General features: G+C 44.9%; 1 protein-coding gene across 1 annotated transcript; it reads right to left on the reverse strand.

Annotated features, from left to right (window-relative positions):
* Positions 1-16,384: 16,384 nt before the first annotated feature.
* Positions 16,385-23,119, reverse strand: IGFBP1 (insulin like growth factor binding protein 1). Its single transcript, XM_045007745.1, has 4 exons — positions 22,703-23,119; positions 20,882-21,060; positions 18,991-19,119; positions 16,385-17,388 (listed from the first exon to the last, which is right to left on the reverse strand). The coding sequence occupies exons 1-4, from the start codon at positions 23,061-23,063 to the stop codon at positions 17,257-17,259; spliced, it is 801 nt and encodes a 266-aa protein (XP_044863680.1). The 5' UTR covers positions 23,064-23,119; the 3' UTR covers positions 16,385-17,256.
* Between the last annotated feature and the right edge of the window lie 453 nt (positions 23,120-23,572).

A 23,572-nucleotide genomic window follows, 5' to 3' on the forward strand; every position in this document is an offset into this window, starting at 1 on the left:
CCAGAGCTCGGGACAATCCAAGCGCTCTTCAGGGGCCAAACCGACCTTTTGAAGGATAGCGCACCAGAGCGAGATCTGGATCCACCTCACCTTACCTTTTCATCCCAAACATCCCCTTTCTACTATGCAAGGTCCTGTATTACTTTGAACTACTGGGTGCTCCACAAAGTAGAGAGGGGATACTCCATCCAATTCTGTGTTCTCCCACCCTTCCCCCACCCCTTCTCTGTCCCTCTTCAGGGACCCCTCTCAGGAGCAACTCCTTATCTAGGAGGTGCAATCGCTCCTATCGCTAGGGGCATTGGAAGAGGTTCCTCAGGAGCAGAAGGGCAAGGGCTTCTATTCCTGGTATTTCCTAATATCGAAAGCCAAAGGCAGCCTCGGGCCCATCTTGGACCTGTGATAACTCAACAAGTTCATGAAGAAACTCAAGCTCCACATGGTCTCTTTGGCCTCCGTCATCTACTCACTGGATCCAACAGACTGATATGCCACCCTCGACTTGAAGGACGCGTATTTTCATATCGCAATCACTCAGTCCCACAGAAAGTATCTCATGTTTGTGGTGAACAATACCCACTACCAATTCACAGTCCCTGCGTTTGGCCTGTCAGCAGCACCTCGAGTCTTCACCAAGTGCATGGCAGTCGTTGCCGCGTTCCTGCACAGGCACCAAGTACAAGTGTTTCCGTACCTCAATGACTGGCTGATCAAGGGCCGCTCCAGGACCCAAGTGGAAGCTCAGGTCAGATACAGCAGAGCCACTTTGACAACCTGAGTCTCCTTCTAAACGAAGCAAAATCGACTCTGTCCCTCGACCAGAGAATAGAGGTTATAGGGGCAGTACTGGACTCGACCCAAGCCAGGGCTCCTTTATGCCTTTATGTCCATACCGCTCATTCACAAGATACTCCTCAAGATCCGGAGGGAACGAGCTCAGGTTGTATTGATAGCACCAGCCTGGGCCTGTCAGCACCAGTACACATCTCTCCTAGACATGTCTGTGGAAGCCTCGGTCACCCTTTCACTCTTCCCAGACCTTCTGATGCAAGATCACGGTCATCTTCAACATCCAAATCTTGAGTCACTTCACCTCACAGCATGGAAGCTCCATGGTTGAACCTGATGGAACTTTACTGTTCAGCCCAGGTTAAGCAAATCCTCCTTGGCAGCAGGAGGCCTCTACGAAAGCCACCTACCTTGCCAAGTGGAAGAGATTTTCAATCTGGTCGGCACAGCGCCATTCGTTCCCAACACTAGCCTCAGTGCCGCTCATTCTGGACTACCTCCTCCATCTGAAGCAGCAGGGGCTTTCGTTGTCTTCAATAAGGGTGCACTTAGCCACCATATCGGCCTTTCATCCGGGCGCAGGGGGCCACTCGGTGTTTGCTAACCCTATGGTCAGCTGATTTTTAAAAGGACTCGACAGACTGTACCCTCATGTCTGTCAGCCTATCCCCACCTGGGACCTCAACCTGGTCCTCTCTAGGCTCATGGGACCACCATTTGAACCACTGGCAACAAGCTCCCTGCTCTACTTCTCTTACAAGGTGGTGTTCCTGGTAGCGATAACCTCAGCCAAGAGGGTGTCTGAGCTCAGGGCCCTAATGTCAGAGCTTCCCTACACAATGTTCTATAAGGACAAGGTTTAGCTCAGGCCTCACCCTGCTTTCCTCCCGAAGGTTGTGTCGCAGTTTCACATTAACCAGGACATTTTTCTCCCGGTATTCTACCCTAAGCCTCATTCCAGCGTTAGGGAACAGAGACTCCACTCTCTCAATGTCCACAGGGTGCTATCCTTTTACATCGAGTGAACGAAACCATTCAGAAAATCGTGTCAGTTATTCATGGCAGTGGTGGACAGAATGAAAGGTCTGCCCATATCATCACAACGCATCTCGTCATGGATAGTGTCCTGTATTTGTGAGTGCTACAACCTGGTAGGGGTTCCTGCACCTCCAATCACTGGGCACTCCACCAGGAAGCAGGCTTCATCAACAGCGTTCCTGGCTAAGGTTTCCATTCAGGAAATCTGCAGGGCGGTGACATTGTCCTCCATCCATACTTTCGCCATGCACAATGCGATTACCCAGCAAGCCAGAGACAATGTTGCCTTCGGGCGAGCAGTGCTCCACTCAGTGGAAGACCTGACCCCACCACCTAAACTTAGGCTTGTGAGTCACCTGACTGGAATCGAAGAAGAAAAAACGGTTACCTTCTCATAACCGTTGTTCTTCAAGATGTGTTGTTCATGTCCATTCCAATACCCACCCTCCTAACCCTCTGTCAGAGTAGCTGGCAAGAAGGAATTGAGGGGGTAGCGGGTCGACAGAGCTCTATATTGAGAGCCATGAAGGTGCAACTCCAGAGGGCGCCCAGGCCAACCCGATGGATGCTGCTAGGAAAAAATCTTCCGGCTACCATGCATGTGTGCACACACACACCTGATTGGAATGGACATGAACAACAGATCTCAAAGAACAAGAGTTACGAGAGGGTGAGTAACTGTTTTTTCACACATTCCTGAGCTGCTGGGAATATAAGCTAGTATCTTAACAGAAAAGGAGGATGGCTGCCTTCCAAGCAACATTCTTCCTGCATGCAAAGAAAGTTTTAAAAAACTTCACCGCCTGTAGTAACATTTCTGGTTAGCTTTTAAGTCCTTGAAAGTTTAGTTTTTGTCCCTTGACAGCAATGAAAAATATCTAAATATAGGCAAAATGGGATGGTTGATTAAGGTTCTTTAATGACACAAAGCCCTTTAATGGGCCATTGATAAGGCTGTGATTTGGTCACAGAAGTCAAAGACCTCCGTGACTTCAGCCAGCGGCAGCTGGGAGCTGCAGGGTCCCCTGCTACCTGTGGAGGTAGAGGGGAGCCCCACAGCTCCTCGCAGCTTCTCCCAGCCACCAATGTGATAGGGTGAATCTGCTGCTTCCTGCCCCCACGGGCATCAGGGAGATATATGGGGGAATCCCCACCACTCCCAGATGCTGTGGGCAGCGGGGGATCTGCCACTCCCATCCAGCCGGGGGACCATCACCGGTCACCGCCATCCTGGGCAGGAGGGGGGACCCCACCCACTCACTGCTGTCCCCGGCAGCAGGGGAGACCTGGCAGCAGGGGGGACCCCACCCACTCACTGCTGTCCCAGGTAGCAGGGGAGACCTGGCAGCAGGGGGATCCCCGCTGTACTCACCCACTGCAGGCAGCGGGGAGACCCCTGCTGCTCCTTGCTGCCTTGGGCGGCAGGGGAGACCCCCGGAGCTCCTGGCTGCTGTGAGTGGCAGGGGGGACCCCGGCAGCTCCTAGCAGTGGCGGTCAGCAGGGAGGATCCCCAGAGCTCCCTGCCGCTGCGGGAGGCAGAGGGGACCCCCGCAGCTTGGAGCCACCAGTGGAGGGGGGCCCTGGAGCTCCCCACCCCTCACCCCCAGCTGCCCAGGCGACTCATTTTGTCATGGATGTTTTTAGTGAAAGTCAAAGACAGGTCACAGGCTTCCATGAATTTTTCAGTATTGCCCATGACCTGTCCATGACTTTTATTAAAAATATCTATGACAAAAACTTAGCTTTAGCCATTGATAGTTTACAAAAATGCAAAATCTTTAACAGCTCAAACAAGTTCCTTCATTTATTAAGGCAACCTGGGAGACACATACATTATTTTAAAAATATGATTCGTTGATTAACTTGCATGTCTGTGCAATGTTAATGACTCTAGTCTTTTAGTGACATACAAAACACATAACCTTAGCAGTAAAAAGGATTTTATGGCTATGCACCAACCAGTCAACTTTTCAACTTTATTAAAAAAAAGGTGAATGTATCTAAAAATAGTAAATAAAATGTTTCTCTTGTGTGTGTGTGTATGTGTGCGTGTACCATTTCCTTGATGAGTAGCTGACTGCTATATATTCCACATGACTATGGTATACTTACTCTAATACCAGACACTGCAGTTTGTATATACAAGTATCCCAGCAGACAACATTCTTGGTGTGAAACACAAAGTAACCTTATTGCTATCACAAAAACACTCATTAAAATGAAGATGAACTGTGCTTTTTTCATGTTACTATTTCGGTTGAGACAGGGGTTCAATTCAACAAACAAGGTACATGGGCATGTAATGATTTTCCCACGGAATGTTGCATGGGAGTTGGACTGTATAATGAGTGCCCGATTTAAACACAAAATATTTGTGGGTTATGTTTGAGCAGTAGAATGTGGGCAGAATCAGGCGAACATGCAAATATATATATAGGTCAATCAATATCAGTTTAGGGAAAGATCTCCTTTCACCCCACCCATATGGTAAAAAACTAGTCCTGTTAATAGCTGTAATTAGTGGAGGACTTTATTCAGTAAAAATGTGTTGCAGTTGCTATGTTATTGATGGCAGAAATAGAATCAATGTATTAGATAAATTACTGCTGTTTTTCATGCCTTCCCTATCTTCTGCTCAATATTTTATTAAGCAAACTTGTATTAGCTAATATTTTTGAAACGCTATTCTGAGAATTACGGACTCTGCAGATGAAAACATTGTAAAATTCTCAAGAAAAACATGATTATTTCTGACATTTTTTTCCCATTAGGTAGTGCAGAGAAGTAGAAAAGTTAATCTTAGTGTCCATACAGTGAATGATGGCTTTTCTGAAAGATAATTCATCTCTATGTATTACATAAGTACCATATGCAGAACATATCGAGGCAGTAAGTGTTTATTTTAACCAGAGTAATAAATAGCTGCGTAATAAGTCCCCATAAATGATCAGAATGCAAGTTAAATCTGCCTGCAGGCAGCTCTATTATCTTTCAAGCCATTTGAGAAAGTTTCCTTTTTAAATAAACATACTTTGCTATAATCTTTTGAGCTCAGAATATCCTTGTCCACCATTTTGGCATGCACATCCTTCAGGGCATAATGTTAGCTATTTGTGACAGGGGAAAGGAGGCTTCAATGAATACCAAAACCACAGAATTAATTAGTTTTTAGTACAGTCTGAACTTTTTTTTTATGACTAAATTCCATAGAAACAGTAACACAGCATAATTCTTTATTGAACTGAGCCCTAAAATTAAGTAACGGTTTTACAAATCTTTTGGGAAATTATTTTTTGGTATCTTGATTCACTCTTTAAAACTGGGTGCCCATGGATGGCTCCACAGATATTTTATGTTAGCCATACAAATTATAGTTAAAGTATGAAAAGTGCCAAGCAACTTTGCTGGAACTTCACATTTAAAATGACATGTTTATAGGGTTGCTATTTTGTAACCAATGTAACCATTTTGTAATGGGCAAGTTGTGCATTTTAAAATTATTGATGTCTGAATTATTAATTTCTATGAGGACATTTGCTTCTTATAAAATGACCTTGCTCCCCTTTGTTTATGTATTTATTGATAAATAATTCTAAAGACTGAGGATGTGTGACTATTCCAAGGTGGTTGGGTTTTTTTGGGGGGGAGGAGGTGCGGGGGGTTGGTTTTTTGCTTTTAGTCATCACTGCATGTAATAAGACTATGTTTGCCAGTGTGGGAAGTTCATCCTAGGTAATACTTACTATTAGGAGGAAAATGTTTTTGCATATCCATTGGGGATAAATATCTTCTTTCATCTTGAACCCATTTAGTCTATCGACATGTGGTGTCTGGGTGACCACTGCTCCACTGCATTAGATCAGCTGAGAGAATATGATGTATCTTTCTACTAAAAGAAAACAGTCCTAGATGCACTGCTAAGAAACATAAATGTGTTTTCCATTAGGAGAAGAACTTTTTAAACTCACTGCCTGTTTTTTGTGCTGCATAACTGCTGCTGTCCTGGTGATAATTTCACAGGAAGTTAAAAAAATCCTAGTCAAACTGTGGTTTTGCCCTATTCTTCCTCCTAACAGGTGAGAGGGCCGTGAGGTATGGTCTGAAAGCCTGCAGAACACAACCACAAAGGCAAAGGATAATGCTCCAGATCCCAGCTCATCCTTGCAAAAAGCCTGCCCCTTGTATTACTTTTCTGGCTCTCCATTTACGCTAGCTAACATGGCATCCTTTAGCAGCGTTGCCAAATGCAAGCAGCCCTGTCATGCATTTCCGCAGCCCAGCTGAAATGCCAGGTATCCAGCTAGGCTGCAGGAATGGCTTGCAACTAATGGCTGCTGTGGTCCCTACTGAGCTGCAGTCCTCTCTACCTCTCTTCTCCCATTGTAGATCTAAGTGGAGAAGGAGCAGCAAACGGAAGTGTCAAGAATACAAGGCAATGCACCCAACACGGGTCCCATGCTCACCTAGACACCTCCAAACAGCTAATTCCCCCCCCCCCCGCCGCACACACACAGCAGCCAAAACACCCATTCATGTACCCTAGCACCTCCCAGCCACTCTCCAGCACAGTGGCTGCATCGGGGTGTGTTGATCAGAAGCTGAAGGTGATGGTTATAACCAAACTATTGCAATATGCAAATTGGCTGATTAACTTATTTCCATACAAAGGTGCATGGAGCACAACAGAACTTGTCAGCGATGGTTTACATTGAGTCTTTGGAGTACTTTTCCCATGATAAGAACATGATCAACCTTTCCTTAAACCTGTTTACTACTGAACTAACTTGGGGTAGAAGGTTACATTTTGTCAAGAAAATAGCCCTCAATGAGGAGAAGAGTCTTTGAGGGTTTATATACAATTTATTAGTTTACTGAGCCTGAGGGGGTAACCTTTGCAAATTCTGTGCTGGTGACACACTGTTCATTCTGTGCAGGGTTTTTTGCAAAGGCAGTAGTGTGCGTAATTAAGAAAGGCTGCATGGGGGAGGCATAAGTGCCTAAAAGTTGTAGAGTGAAAACCCTAATGTAGATGTATGTAGTGTTGTTGTAGCCATGTTGGTCTCGGGATATTAGAGATACAAAATGGGTGAGGTAATGTTTTTCATTGGACCAACTTCTGTGGGTGAGAGACAAGCTTTTGAGCTTACGCAGAGCATCACAGTAAAATACCAGGTGGAACAGATTGTTTAGCATAAGCAGTTAAAACGTATTTCAATGGACCATTAAAGGTGACGTGGCTCCTTACGGGGTGACAGAACTCGGGGGCGGGGTGGGGTGGAACCTAAGGAGGAGCTATATCCCCTCCAGTTTTAAAAGGGCTATACCGTCCACTTTTTAACAAAAGAAACCTGCCTTAAGGGAGGGCAAGAGCAGGGCACTCCACATCATCAACCGCATCAGCCCCTGCTCTGCTGAGGCAGCCTCTGACCTGCAGTCTGCAGCCTCGTGGGCAGGCTTCTGTGTGTGGCTGCATCTCCCAGCCCAGGCTCCACAGCTGGAAGGTGTCCCATTCTGAGCAGAGGGAGCCTGGCTCAGGGCAGGGAGTGTAGTGCCAGGACTAGAGATGGGGAAGGGATGGTTGTAGTTTGGGGGGGCACTGCCCCCCAAAAAGAGGTGAGGCATGGGGGTGTGTGCATATGGAGGTCACGTACCAATGCCATCCCCATTTCTGCATGCTCTAAGCTGCTCTGTTTGCCCCATGCTGGGGTGGAGGGAGAGGGGCAGTGGGAGAGGCAGTGGGGAAGGGAGATGGGATGGGGAAGAGACGGGGATAGGGGAATAGGTAGTGGGAGTGAAGCGGCATAGGGTATCCCCTTAGCAGCAGAAGCATCCACAGCAGGAAGGCAGTGCAGAGGCACCAAAGCAGCAGCATTGTTGCAGCACTCAGATCGCCACAAGTGCCCCTGAGGCTCCCCCATTAGGCTGGCCCATCTCCCACCGCTCCCCTCCACCTGAGCACCAGCAGCCCAGGTACCATTCCAAATGGGGGGAGAGAGCAAGTGAACCAGGGGAACTGGATCAGCACACACGTGCGTCCGCACATGCATGCTGCCCCACCCAAATATAGTAGTCAAACTTTTGCTCTGGGGGCCAATATTGGCTCTTGCCACCCATTAAGCAATGTTTAAATCATATAAGCCACCCCTCTCCCATCATAAGAATAGCCTACTGGGTCAGACCAATGGGCCATCTAGCCCAGGATCCTGTCTTCCAACACTGGCTAATGCCAGGTGCTTCAGAGGGACTGAACAGAACAGGAAATCATCACATGATCCAACCTGGGTCACCCATTCCCAGCTTCTGGCAAACAGAGAGGGACACTCAGAGCATGGTGTTGCACCCTACCCAGCCTCGCTAATAGCCATTGATGGACCTATCCTCCATGAACTTATCTGGTTCTTTTCTGAACCCTGTTATAGTTTTGACCTCCACAACATCCCCAGCAATGAGTTCCACAGGTTGACTGTGTGTTGTGTGAAGAAATACTTCCTTACGTTTGTTTTAGACCTGCTGCCTATTAATTTTATTGTGTTATCCCCTAGGAGTAAATAACAGTTCCTTATTCACTTTTTCCACGAGTCAAGATTTTATAGACTTCTAGCTTATCCCCCTTAGTTGTCTCTTTTCCAAGCTGAAAAGTCCCAGTCTTTTTAATCTCTCCTCATATGGAAGCCATTCCATATCCGCTAATCATTTTTGTTGCCCTTTTCTTTACCTTTTCCAATTCCAATATACAGTATCTTTTTTTTTGAACTGGGGTGACCAGATCTGTACAAAGTATTTAAGATGTGGGTGTGAAGTTCCCCTCTGGTGTTATCTAGACCGGTGATCTGCTCGGTCACTCCAATCCTTGACTCTGGGAGCCAGCCTTACCCTGCTCTGCTGTGAGAACCCTCTTCCCCCGCCAGGCCGTTCATGCACAGCCTCTGGCATGCAAGCTGCTCCTTGGATTGTGCAACCAAATGACACTAGCCAATATCTCCGGTCCCAGACACAACCCTAGGAACCTCCGTCTTGCAGTATCCAGTTATGCCCGCTGGATACTGCAAGCTTGTATGAGTTTGTCAATTTAATAAAGAAATTGATATGTACCAGGCTTGTTATCCCAAGGGGAGACGCTGACATGCTTCAAACCAAACACACTGCTTCAGGTAGGATAAACAAATAGATTTATTAACTACAAAAATAAATTTTAAGTGATTATAAGTCAAAGCATAACAAGTCAGATTTGGTCAAATGAAATAAAAGCAAAATTATTCTAAGCTGATCTTAACACTTTCAGTGCCCTTACAGACTTAGATGCTTCTCACCACAGGCTGGCTGGTTGCTCTTCAGCCAGGTTTTTCCCTTTGATCAGCACTTCAGTCGCTTGGTGTGTGGTGTCTGTAGATGTAGGTGGAAGAGAGAGAGAGCATGGGAAATCTCTCTCCCTTTTATCATGTTCTTTCTTCCCTCTTATCTTTGCCTCCCACTTCAGAGTCAGGTGAGCATTACCTCATCGCAGTTCCAACCTGACCAAAGGAAGGGGGCGGGGGGGTGACTCCCTCAAGAGTCCAACAGATTCTTTTGTTGCTGCCTAGGCCAGTGTCCTTTGTTCCTGTGAGGCTGGGCTGGGTTTGTCCCATACATGCTCTGATGAGGTCTGAACTGCCTCTCTGCTCTTGGAGAGTTTTTGCCTGGGCTTATTTTAAGCCATGAGGACACATTTTCAGCCTCATAACTATATACATGAAATTATAACCTGTTACCTTACTGTAACAATTACTATAACATCACTATAACAACCATGCTTGGTGCATCATGAGCCTTCTGAGGACAGCCAACATGACAAACTTTACATTGGATACCACACTATCATTTTACAATTCTTTTTTGGCCTGCCTAATTGTATTTTTACACTTGACTTGCCAGAGTTTATGTTCCTTTCTATTTTCCAGTTTCTAAAGGATGCCTTTTTGCCTCTAACCACTTCTTTTACTTGGTTGTTTAGCCAGGGTGGCAGTTTTTGCAGGGCTAGCTCAGTGGTTTGAGCATTGGCTGGACTCGATGACTTTTCAGGGTCCCTTCCAGTTCTATGAGATAGGTATATCTCTTATTATAATTTTTAATTTGGAGGTATACATTTAATTTGACCCTCTATTATGGTGGTTTTTTTAAGTTTCCGTGCAGCTTGCAGGCATTTCACTTTGGGGACTGTACCTTTTTATTTCTGTTTAACAAACCTCCTCATTTTTGTGTAATTCCCCTTTCTGAAATTAAATGCTACTGCAGTAGGCTGCTTTGGTGTTATCTCCCCCACAGGGATGTTAAATTGACTAAATCAAGCATTGCCTCTCTTGTGGGTTCCAGGAGTAGGTGTTCCAAGAAACAATCATTAAAGGTGTCAAGAAATTTTCTCTCTGTATCCTCTCCTGAGGAGACATGTACCCAGTCAATATAGGGATACCTGAAATCCCCCATTATTATTGAGGTTTTATTATTTTTATAGCTTTTCTAATCTCCCTGAGCATTTCACAGTCACCATCAACATCCTGGTCAGGTAATCGGTAGTAAATCCCTACTGCTATAGTCTTATAATTCAAGCACGGAATTTCTATCCATAGAGATTCTATGGCACAATTTTTTTCACTTAAGTTTTTTTTACTACATTTGACTCTATGCTTTCTTTCACATATAGTACCACTCCCCGACCAGCATGACCTATTCTGTCATTCTTATATATCTTGTACCCTGGTATTCCCGTGTCCCATTGATTATCATAATTCCACCAAGATTCTTGATACCTATTATGTCAACATCCTCATTTAATACCAGGCACTCAGATTCACCCATCTTAGTATTTAGACTTCTAGCATTTGTATATAAGGGTTGTCAGACATCACCAGTGTGGTGCTCTGCTCTGTTCAATTATGATAACAGTCGGCTGTGTGTGTGTGTATTCCCTCTGTGTGCTGCCCTGTCTCTGCAGATAGCTGACACAGCAGACCCTGAGAGAACCCCCAATGACCACAGACTCCGATAAAGTATGAAGGGACCCAGCCAGGTTTATTGCCAAATGAAACACAGTCTCTAGCTCCCTGGATCAGATGTCTACAGTTCTGCTGGTACATATGTGCTCCCTGACAATGGACCACCTCAGTCAGTGGCGGGATTCTCCACTGCCCCGAAGGCCAGAACAAGACAACTCCTCAAGGGTGCATTCTTATACACAGATACAAACAAGTTACACATCACTCCTGACATATTGAGGTACAACCCCTCTACGTGTTAGTGTGCTGCCTCTCACCTTGTACATGTTGGTTCGAACAAAACAACTCTATCCATCATATTACCCTTTTGCCCCTGTCTTTAGGATGTGTCAGCCTGTTCCTTGTTATCTGTGTGGAATGTGCAAGTATCAGAGTGTTCTGGTACCATCCTAGCGTATGTCTATATCTCTAGTGTCCAGTACTTTTTAGAGCTGTGTATTTTTGCAACATCAGCCTTTTCCTTGCCAGCTTCTGTGAGCAAGGCCTGCCTCTGGCTCACAGTTTAACTTTGCTTTATGTTAACAAAGTCTTGACCGTTACTTTACTTCAGGCCTTAGGCCTCATACCAGGCCTCTGATATAAGAGTTTATGTTTCAGGGCCTCATCTTACATGAAGTACTTATAATATTTGTCACTCTTTAGTGGTCAGCCTTCATGTGATGCAATTGAATGGAAATCCTTTTCATTTGTTGTTTCTCATCATACACTACCTGTAATTTATCATCTGCCATCCTTTCCTCCTTACTAGTTCCTCCTTACTAGGACATAGAGAATTCCCATTTATAGATCCTCCCCCAAGGGATATCTCTGTTTGTACCATGTGCTCCTCCACACCTGTCGGCTTTCCCCCAGTCCTCAGTTTAAAAAATCCTCTATGACCTTTTTAATTTACATGCCAGCCATCTGGTTCTGTTTTAGTTTAGGTGGAGACCAACCTTCCTGTGTAGACACCTCCTCTTCCAAAAGGTTCCGATCAGACTCTGCCCCCCCCACGCCCTCCGTCAGTGTCCAGGCCACTCAGCAGCTTTGGCCTTGGCACCTCCCCCCGCCCTCCGCATTTGTACAAATGTTCCAGCACCCGAGGCTCATTACCACCCCTCCAGTCATGGCGTGGGGGAGAAGGAATGAAGGGGGAATAAAGGCAGCTTAGAGGGGGCAGGGATTGTTAGTGGGTTATAGATTGTTGTAATAAGCCTTAAATCCATACCAAGAAAGCTATTATCTCCAGCCAGGCACTCAGATACCACAGAATACACTCCAAGGAGAAAGTCTGGGATATATCTCTTAACACACTCAAAACCATCTTCACCAAACAAGGACACTCCACCACAGAAGTAGAGTGCGTCATGCAACAGGCCACCCAAATACCCCAAGAAAACCTGCTTCAATATGGAAATCAAACCCTCTCCATCTGCACATCCCTAGTTGTCACCTACCACCCCACACTGGAACCCATACAGGGTATCATTGAACAATTACAACCCATACTCGATGGGAACCACATCCTGAAAGAAATATTTCCTGAACTCCTTTGTCAGGCCTTCAAACACAGATACCCTGCCTTGTCAAGCTCATCATCAGAAACAACTTCCCCATAGACCACTACACAGCAATTCAAAGTAGCACCAGACCCTGCAGAGCAACAGATGAAAAATCTGGACATATCTCCTCTACTACAATGAGCAACACCCCCAAGACACACCTTTCAAGATCCATGGGTCCCCACGTACCTATCACAACGTGTGGTGTATCTCCTCCAGTGCGCTAAATGCTCCAACAACAACTATGTGGGTGAAACTGAACAATCACAACGCTCTTGAATGAACTCACACAGGAAAGTGATAAAAGACAAAAATACCATATCACCCTATGGATGAACACTTTTTACAAAGTGATCACTCTATAGCTGACCTCTCAGTTCTCATTCTCAAAGCAAATTTGCATACCTTCAAAAGATGAGCCCCGGAGCTTAATCACTTTGTTAGATACTAAAAATCATGGGCTGAATAGAGACACTGGATTTCTAGCTTATTACAACAATCTGTAACCCACTAACCCCCTGCCCCCAACATCACCACCACCCCCATGCTGCTGTTTTTCCCTCTCCCTTCCTTCCCTCCTATGACTAGAGGGATGTTAATGGGCCACTTCCATAGGTGCCAACTCCATAGGTGCTCTGGGGCTCAAGCACCCACAGAAAAAAAATTGTGGGTACTTAGCCCCTAGCAGCCACAGCTGTTCGGAGGCACCGCCAATGAGCTGTTTGGTGGCTGCGGGAGGCGCTTCGGGGAGGCCAGAGAGCAATGAGATGCTGGTGGGGGCCATGGCGGAAAGGGCAGGGGGGGGGAAGAGGTGGAGCAAGGGTGGGGGCCTCGGGAGGGGACAGAGCAAGGGTGGGAAGAGGCTTAGCAAGGACAGGGCCTTGGGGGAAGAGGCAGAGTCGGGGGCAGAGCCTTGGGGAGGAGCAGGGGTGGAGCACACTCAGGGAAAAATAGAAGTCAGCCTCTATGGCCACTTCACCGTGAATGGTCCCTTGAAATGTGTATTAACTACTTATGCTAAACAAGCTATTTCACCTTAGCTATGACTGTGAGTACGTTTCCTAGACTGGCAAAAGAACCATGTAAGCTCAAAATCTCTCTCTCTCACTCGGTCTTCCACACGACAGATACTGATGCAATAAAAAGCTACCTCACCCACCTCGTCTCAGTCAGGCCAGGTATACACTACACACTTTGGTATAACTATGTCCCTCAGGGATGTAAAAAATGCACTCCCGAGCAATGTAGTTCTATCGCCCTTAGCCTCCTGTGTAGACAGCACTATGTCGGTAGGAGAACTTCTCCTGGAGCACCAGCCCCGGAGTGGCGGACAGGTGGACGGTGCAGTTTCTAGTCCTGGAGTGCCAGGTGGGTGGACAGTGCGAGCTTTGGCTCCAGCCACCCGGAGTCCCTGGCTGCAGGCTGGCCCCCCACTAGACCCAGATCCAGCCTGGGGCCCCGGCCACAGAGGAAGAGCCACAGAGCACTGGGAAGCAGGAGGAGACCTGGGGGAGAAACATGGGTGGGCCCATGCGGGACTGTTTGTGGAGGCTCAGCCTCCCCTGGCCTTTGATACCCATGCCCATGGCTACCGCATCTCACGGATGTGGAGTTATTAAGCCGACGGGCGAGTTCTCGCCTCTCGGCTTAGAGTATCTTCATTAGAAGCTCCAGTGCAGCTATGCCAATGCAAGTTTGTAGTGTAGACCTGCCCTACGCCTACTCTAGGTGCATTTTGGCTGAGCAATCAACCCTTCACATGGTCTCTGAAGAGCTAATTGAAATATGAAAGTGCTAAGAGGGTGCTGCCCAGTATGCAAGGTTTGTTGGCTCATTCTCATGCACTTACTGAGGTTAGCAGCATGTGTTTTCAGAAGAGCACGTTCTTCGTATAGTCCTCTTAATGTGCATGGAATAGGGTGATCCAGTTGTGGTTATGGAATTTACCGGCACTGTTGTGGCCAATTTTTTGCAAGCCAGGAAAGATTCAAAAGGCCTGCTGAGGGAAAGAAACTTCCTTTTTAATGATCTTTTTTCCACCCCAACATTTTTAATTAAAAAATTATAAAATTCTTTACAAAAAAATTCATCCAAGATAACCTTATGGATGCACATTTGAGTATTAAAGCATCAGGGATTAACACAAGATTGCATGTGTAACAGTAACTCTCTCTGTGTATGCATTATGGTACTCATTAAATCAGTGGTCCTCAAATTTTTCATGATCACGCTCCCCCCCGAGTGGTGCTGGGCCATGATACACCTCTGCTCCCAGTCACAACTCATTAATTTGGAGGAGAGTGAAATCACCAATTCCTAGAATATGGATGATTATGAGATTTGGAGCAGTGGGGGCGGCAGTACCAGGAGCACAGCTGAACTCCAAATTTATCATTCAGGTCAGAAATGGGGCTCTTTTCTTAAAGTGCAGAGGCTTCGTCATCTGTGGACACCTCTCCAGATGACCTTTCAGGAGGGAGCAGCCCTCATCTATTTTTCTATGAGCTTCTGTTTAGGTTCTTATACCACGCCCATTACCACAGTATGTGTGTGCCTTCAAGAGTACCTTAAGCAACGTGACTAGCCTCTGTTACCTGTGGCTCCTTCCCCAGTCCATTCCCCAGGGGAAAAGTCGTGTGTGGGTTTTATGTTTGTTTGATGTGTTTGGAGCTTTTATTAGTGAAAACAGGGCCCAAGGAGTGCGCTTTGCTCTTGGAAAGGAAAGTGGTGAGGTTTGAGGTCATCCTTAGGCCTTGCTGGCGTCTTGGACCAGCCCCAGAGAGAGCTCTGCTCCCTGCACAAACAAACTTTGCAGCGGACACTTCCATTGTGGAAGCGAAGCAGAGCTGACGCTGTTGATCTTTCAATCCCTACACTTTGCTGCCCCTCCAAAGTCTGCTACGAGACACAGCTGCCGATACCCCTCTAGGTAAGTGACGCACAGGCAACATTGCTTAATGCTTAGCGGAGCCCAGTACTAGGAGGAGACACAAGAGTGGGGGAAAATTCTCCGCTGTACTAAAGCCAAGCCACTTTGGGGTGGGGCATGGCTGAGCGGTGGTCTGGTTGGAACAGACTTGGGTGCCTGCAATTCCCTGCTGGTGCAAACCCAACAAAGCTATGGCAGCAGAAGGCACAAGTTAGGGCAGCCCCAGGGCTGGCTTAGAGTCTTTCTTGGCTGGGAGCAGCAGTAAAACAAGGGAGATGCAAGCATCATATGCTCCATCTCTGCCTTGACTCTACTCCTGGGGCAGCAATCAATGTGGCCCAAGTTAAGCAGTGGTGCCCCGCAGAATTCTCTCCGGGGAGCACCTCCAGCCAAAAAGTTGTACAGTGTCTGAATCATAGTCTACGGGAGGGAGCCCTGTCTACAAACACTCAGGCCTGCTGGTTGTGTTTACCATTTAAAGGGACAAGACATCTAAAAGCTAGTCACTTTTTAAGAGTTGTGATCCACTTTTTCCTAGCAAGCTGACTGAGGTTAAAGAAAGGATTCCTCTGCGCAGAAAACCATATCTTGATAAGATGCCACATAAGAAATATTACAGCTCATTGTCCATGAGGTTGTGTCTTGGTTTAAGTGTATTTCTTTAAGCCCTGATAAAATAGCTGTAACATGTACTGAAGTCCAACAAATATACCCAACAACAAGGATAGGGAGGAAAGAGAGCAATTACCACCCTCCCTATTGAGAACCTTTTTGCTTCCTTGTGTGTGTGTGTGTGTATGTAATCCCTAAGGAGTGATTTTTTTTCTGTATCTTACTCCCTCTTGAGTCTTGCTGCTCTCATCACACGCCAGCAAACAGCACAAGGAGCTTGTGACCTCTTTGCAAGCTGATACCTGCCTCCAACTATACTGCCCACCATGCTTGTCTGCTGAGAGCAGACTGCAGTTTCACTCCTGCTCCACTGAAAGGATTCCATTCTGACTCTACAGCTTAGAGTTACAGTACAGTATATCTCCGAAAGCAACACGCCAGCAGTGTCCAAAGGAAATTATTTAATACCTCATCTTAAATAACATGACAATGTCAGCATGTGAACCATTTACACCTGTTAAAGGTTGTACAATATTTCCTGTTATTTTTACAATATAACCAGTGCATATGTTTGGAAAATATAAACTGATATTCTCCTGTCAGTGTTTCACTATATATTCCAGAGTCACTATTCCTTAAACAGCAAAAAACAAAACAGATTGACATTGAAACAGAGGTGCAAAGCAACATGATATACAAACAAGATGGGTTTTTAATAAGTTCCTAACAGCTTTTTTTTTTAATTCAGCTTTACAGCTGCAATGTATAAATACATAATACAAAATGCAAGTTTTACATGCTACTTCCCCGTGATATTTACTGTTATTCCAACTGAAGTTTAACTAGCAGTGCTCTTCCAGAATAGAAAAACGCATATCTTTAAGAGCAATAATATTATGTATTTACATATAAAGTTATGAAGTGTTTGAGGATATAAATTAATAACAACACAGACACAAAAATAAATTTACTATGAAATAAATAATTCAATGGGTTTACATACCATGGAATCTGTAGAGTACAAAAGCAGTTCATTATAATATATATATATAATATTATAATATAATATATAATATACAGGTTATGGGGCCCAATTCTGCAATCACTTAGACATGTGTGTCACTTTAAGCATATGACTAGTCCTGCTGCATTCAGTGGTACTCCTTGTGGGAGTGAGCCCTACCAATAGCGGGTCTGCTCACATGCTTAAAGTTGGCACATATTTAGTACCTTGGTGAATTGGGCCTAAATGATGGCAGGATCAGGCCCTGCAACAGACTTTGTATGAGCAAATGGAAATGCTGTCATGTGTTTGGTCTTATTCTTGTGAGCTGAGATACTGTTGGCATTCAGGGTCGCCTTTCAGCTCAGGAGATCCAGGAATTCTTTTCCCACTCCTTGGATAGACACACCAACATCCAGCAGGCTCTCCAGCCAGCGAAGTTTCACACTAGGATGATTGGGGGGAAAAAATGATACTATGAAACTAAATGCATAAGTGTTTGGAAATAGCAAGAACTAGAAATCAGGAAGCTGCACTACACAGACTTTTTGTATTATCACACCCTATTCTTACAGAACTTCTCATCCTCCTCACTCATGGCTTAGATTTTAGAAGCCATATAGCAACTGGGCCTGTGACCCCAGTTGAACTACGCTGGATGCAATATTGCAGCCTACTGATATTTAAAGCAGTTTGCAAAATTCTGCTTGCTGACTTCCTGATGGGCAATCATAAATTTCTCCTGGGGGAGGGGGAGGGAAGGCAGAGTGTAGAAGCTGGGGGTAAGAACATTGACACAGGGGCCTGATTCTCACTCCACTGAAGTAAGTGGGAGTTTGGACACTGATTTCAGATGGTTCACCTAAGACAACGACATGTCACTCTGTGTTAGAATAGAGAAAGAGGGGGGGATTGGGTTGTCGGGATGTGAGGGAAGGATGAAATCAGGAATGCAAACAGTGGAGACTGTGGATGTGGTGTAAATTTAAGGGACCTCAAATGGACTGGTAACTTTTCTTGACAGTTTTCAAGGTTATATTAAATCATGACAAATCATCCAGAATTTGGAGAGTCACGCTAGTCTCAGCCATGAAAAGGCAGATATGGACTAAGCAGGTATGGGTGGAGTTTAGCCTAAAGTCTGAATTCCTTCCATGTTAGATTTAATCTGGACTCTTATTATTTGAATACAGTGTTGTGATTCTTCTAAAAAGGGGAGGAACTTAACCCATGTACATGGTCATGCGTACAAGACTTCTGCGAACCTGATATAATAGCCAAAGTTTGTAGATTGTTCTTAATATCCATTCGTAATACATCTCATAATGGCTTCTTCAGATTAAAAATACTGTTTATGAATCTTATCAGTAATATCTTCCATATGCAATGTATTCAGCTGTATTTTGTGTTCTGTTCTTAGAAGGATAATCTCATCTCAAAACATAGAGGGCAAAATCCTGACCTGATGTCCATGGGGCCCTAGGGTGACCAGATGTCCCAATTTTATAGGAACAGACCCGATATTTGGGGTTTTTTCTTATATAGGCTCCTATTACCCCCCACTCTCTGTCCCAATTTTTCACACTTGCTGTCTGGTCACCCTAGGCCTAATGTCACCCACCGTGCATAGATTTCCTTCCCTCTACATAGGCCTTATTACACAATCACCATGCTGACTACAAAGCATATTGTGAATGTAGATCGGCTACGAATGCCATAATGGCTTAGGAGCATAGAGATGGAATTTGTTTAATGATAGGCAGGAGGTTAAAGTACTTTGGAGGGGCTCTGTACTGCATCTGTTCTATGTATAACATGAGGACTTTGGCCTCCTTTTCTGCCAATCTGAGCATTAAGATCACATAAAAAGAGAAAAAAGAAAAGAAACCCAATTTGCTCCAAATCTGAAAACTCAATATTCTTATTTTCACGATCAATTCATATAACCACTGAAAACTCTGAGTCTGGGGATCGGTGATTATAATGGAAAGTTGGTGGTAACTGACCACTAGGCACAATAGTGTGAGAGGGCAATAAAAAGAAAAGTACCTGTTTGCTGTGGTAAAATCCATTCTTGTTGCAGTTTGGTAAATAGAATTTGTATATGTTTTCTCCAGTTCTCTGTTGAGCTTTAGCTAATTTATCCAGTGCTCTGTAGAGATCTTTCTGGCAAGGTCCCTGAAAGAATATTTATATATGTAATGTAAATGCTAACTTAAAAAGAAAAATCTGTAGAAATCGGCATAAAGTCAGCTAAGAGATGAAGCTTCAATTTGGGCCTAAAATCTTCATTTTGACATATTGCCTGCAGTTTCCATTCATGTCACTAACTAGGAACCAAAATGGAATATTCAAGGGTGGGATTTAGCCCTGTGTCTTTTAGTCATTAGGGTTATTTTCTGATCCCCAAAACATGAGGATTTGTGTTCCTAAATTCCCATGCATTCCCCTTACTAAATAATCACGTTAATGGTTAGACGCTATTGGCCATATCATTAGCTGGTATAAATCAGGATAGCCCTGTTGACTTCAAAGAAGCTATCCCACTTTATACCACCTAAGGATCTGGCTTTACATTTTCAGGCATGTACGTTTCCTGTGTTATTTTTAATGTTTATCGACTAGGCTTTTTGCAAAAATGAATACCATAATGTTTGTTGCCCTCTGTATGTACCATACTGATATTGCAGGAGTAGATGGCAAATTCAGTCAAATGAATTATTATTCCTGATACATGCACAAAACATAATAAAATGTTTCATTTTCAAAGATTCTTACTTAAAGATTATTTTCTGGTATTTATTTTTGCAAATAATTATAATACAGTTAAACAATTGGACATGGTTGTCAACCAATCCTTAAAATGCACTGGACAATAATGTTATAGCAAAGGATCATATCAAGTCAGTAATAAAAAACAACAAAATCCAGAAAATGTAAAATTGAGGGTAACATACGCTCTGTAATTCTCACTGTTGTTTAAAAAAAAAGCATAACTGCACAACCAAAGAACTGAACAGTAGCCGACATGTTTAATGTTGAATAATGGTAAACAGGAGTGCTAAGATCAAACTCATATTTTTATTTTAGCAAAACAAAAATAACCCGAGTGTGTGATCCTGCAAAACTTTACATAGTGGAACCCTCATGTAAGCACTTGTAGCCCCAATTCAGGAAAGCACTTAAGAAAACATAAAGCTCAACTTTAAGCTCTGACGTCAATGGGACTTAAACAGAACGCTTAAAGCTAAGCATCTGCTTAAATGCTTTGCTGAATACCAACAGACTAAGCACATGCTTCTCTGCTCCTTTGAACTGGGGCCCACACAAGTAAGGACTACTACTGTAAGGGTTGCAGGATTGGGTCCATACCACATCTCTATCCAGTTTAGATCCATCCACATTATACAAATGCCTTCTAATGTCTATTCTTTGGTGCCCTCAAGTGGTGCTTTAAATTACTGATATATACACCACACTGGATTTTAGTAGTCTGGCAGTGTCAAATGTAGAAATTAATCATTATTATTGGCCTTCCTAAATGTTTTATGTGCACCTGTTTAATACTATTGTTGTGATCGTAAATAGCCAAATATATGTGGTTTTAGCTAGTATCTCATTATCAGTGTCTGGAATTTCGGGGTACTGGAGAGCTATGACATAATCAGGTATTTATCATAGGATAAAATTTACCTCTGTGCAAGGGCTTACAAGGGGCTTAAGTGATACAGAGACCTTTTGCATTTATTTCTAATTTGCCTATCATTTAAGCACCCAATCGAGATATTCCAAAGGAAAAGGGCTATTGGCCGGTTGCACAAAATAATGTGAAGTCAATGGAGCTACTAGGCTCATATGAAAATTTCATTCTGAATTTTCAGAATTCTAAATCAAAAGTTTATTAATAAAAGGCTACTTGAAAGCTTGTAGGAGAACCCACCTGCTCCTTCCATTTCTTTAGTTCGGTGATTCTCTTTGCTTTCATGTTTTCATAAGCACTGATGGCGTTCCAAGGCACAGACTTGTCCTGGCCAGTGGGAAATGTCAGTTGATAGTTAAACAGCTGATCCTGTGCTATTTCAGTACTTTCTGGAGGTGCATCCTCAGGTTCCAGAGAGGCTATATGAGAACAATGGTACCATTAGGGTAATAATCTATGATACAGTAATCTTCTGCATTTATTTGAGTAAACCAATAAAATGAGTCTAAGAAAATTCTGTTAGTTCTCGTAGCTCACACAGGAATTAAACTTTACTTGTGTATCACAGCTAAATAAACCTGTCATAAATTTGTGTCAGCACAAATATAGCAGAGGGTCTTTCATGAGCCAATTATTTTGTCACCATTTAGAATGCAAACTACTAGAAATGAATGATCTCACCCAACCATGGTATTCAGTGCATGTGGTGGGCTAAACTAGAGGAGACTCAAATCAAAATTGTAACCAATTTGGAGCCTTCAGTAGCGTAAGGAGGTGCCGTTTTCAATCTTGGAAGGGACTGCCCCACACATGTACTCATGACGTGTTTCAGTTAGTTCCAGGGCCTAGCTAACACATGCCAACAAAATAATTCATACAAATAGGCAACAGATCTGGCCAACATGCAGTAGATCAAATAAACAGGGACAAGCCCAAACAATGAAGCACTCGGGCCCTGATTCAGCAAGGTACCTGTACCTAACTTTAAGAATGTGAACAGTTCCACTGAAAACAACAGAGGCTGTTAACACTCATTGAGACTACTCATATGGTTAAAGTTAGGCACATACTTACGTTTCTTATTGGATCAGGGTCTTAAACGGTAAAAAACAAGTGAAAAAAATAGCAATTAGTACTTTTCCTGTGATCGTATTTTGGACAAACCTACTGGCCCTTTTTACCTGGATTTCAATCACAAAAATTGCTGAAATTCTGCAATAATATCCAAATGAATCTCTCCTTGTAACACTTGAGCAACTGTGACTGGTTTTGCCCTCAGTGCAAAAATCTTCTATCCACTACCATCTAACCATGTGTTACAGTTCAAATTAAGTTTTTCATGAGATTCTGACCACTTAACACTAAACAAACAAAAAAACAATAGATCCCTTTCCAATGAGGTGTAGCTGATTCTGACTCTTCCACAACCTATGTTTTGGTTTCTCCCTTGTCCTGCCTTCTCACCTTGATACTGCTATAAGCTTGTCTGAACCTTGGAAGGGGATGTGTCATCAAATATCAGGGTTGGGAGGGACCTCAGGAGATCATCTAGTCCAACCCCCTGCTCAAAGCAGGACCAATCCCCAGACAGATTTTTGCCTCAGATCCCAAAATGGTCCCCTCAAGGATTGAATTCACAACCCTGGGTTTAGCAGGCCAATGCTCAAATCACTCTGAGGGAGAGTGGCTCAAATGATGGGAAATTTTGTCTAGGAAAAATTGCTGATTCTTCCCTGTTTTGCATCGAAATTTTAAACTTTTCTAAATTGTCCAACAAGCTCAACCACAGCTGATCATTGTCAATGCCTCTCTCCTTCAGTGGTGCTGGAACTAGGGGTGCTACTGCACCCCCTGGCTCGAAGCAGCAATAACAAACCCCACACTGGTGGTTTCCATCAGCAGCACCCCCGCTATAAAAATGGTGCCAGCACCCCTGCTCTCCTTCGATCACTGCTTATTCCATGCACCCTGTACAATCAACAGTAGCTAGGCTTTAAGTTCTGTGTAGCACCTGCCCTAAGAAGCCTGGAGTATATGTAGGGAGACACAGTATCGATATACCTGCAGCCTCTGCCATCCGCATCCCTTCTGCATCTGCTGTTGGCAGGCATGCCCCTTGCCCCCGGGTGAGGGCATACAGGGGTCTGAGCTCCCCTGGCCGCACCTGGCAGCTGAGCCCCCGGCCACAGCCCGCTGTGTACACCCCGCAGGCCTCCCCCAGCTGGAGGGCACAGGTCTGGCAGCAGCCACAGCCCGGCGGATGGGCCCTCTCTGGGCAAGCGGCGGGCACCGGCGGGCACAGCGCCAGCTTCTCCTCCGTGCACGGGGCACAGTGCAGCGGCTGGAGGGCGGCCCCGGAGGCGAGGCGGGGGCCGAGGAGCAGCAGCCAGCAGCCGCAGATCAGAGCCCTTCTGCCGGTCATGGTGGCGTGGAGCTGGGTCCGCTACACCCAGGGGCTGCGGGCTGCAGGCAGAGTCTTCACCGGCGAGCCCAGCCGCGGCCCTTTATACCCGGCTTTGCTGCCTATTAATCTTTAACCCCAGGTTAGCTATTATCTGCGCGGGAGGGTTGGCGAAGCATCCTGTCATTGGCAGTTCGGGTCTCCTACCTCTCTCGCCCCCCTTCAGGTCTCTTCCCCCCCCCTCCCTTTATTAATTTTTCTCTTTAAAGTTGCAATCATACTTTTATTTGAAAAAACAGGCGTGGGAGTGAGCCCAGGGGAAGCGGATGGTGCTGGGCTCTTGTTTTTCCCTCTTTCTCCTTTTGTTTGTCACCAGACTCCCCCTTTTCTGGACGCTCAATAAAGATTTAAATATAAAAAGGAAGGAGGGGGGACGCGGCGGGGGAAAACCCCTTGACACAGAAGCAGCTGACCTAATAGCGCCACAGCAATGAAAGAGGGGGAAAAAAACACAACTCCCCTTGTTTAAT

Source organism: Mauremys mutica, chromosome 2 (assembly GCF_020497125.1).
Source record: "Mauremys mutica isolate MM-2020 ecotype Southern chromosome 2, ASM2049712v1, whole genome shotgun sequence".
In the NCBI taxonomy this organism is placed as follows: Eukaryota; Metazoa; Chordata; order Testudines; family Geoemydidae; genus Mauremys; species Mauremys mutica.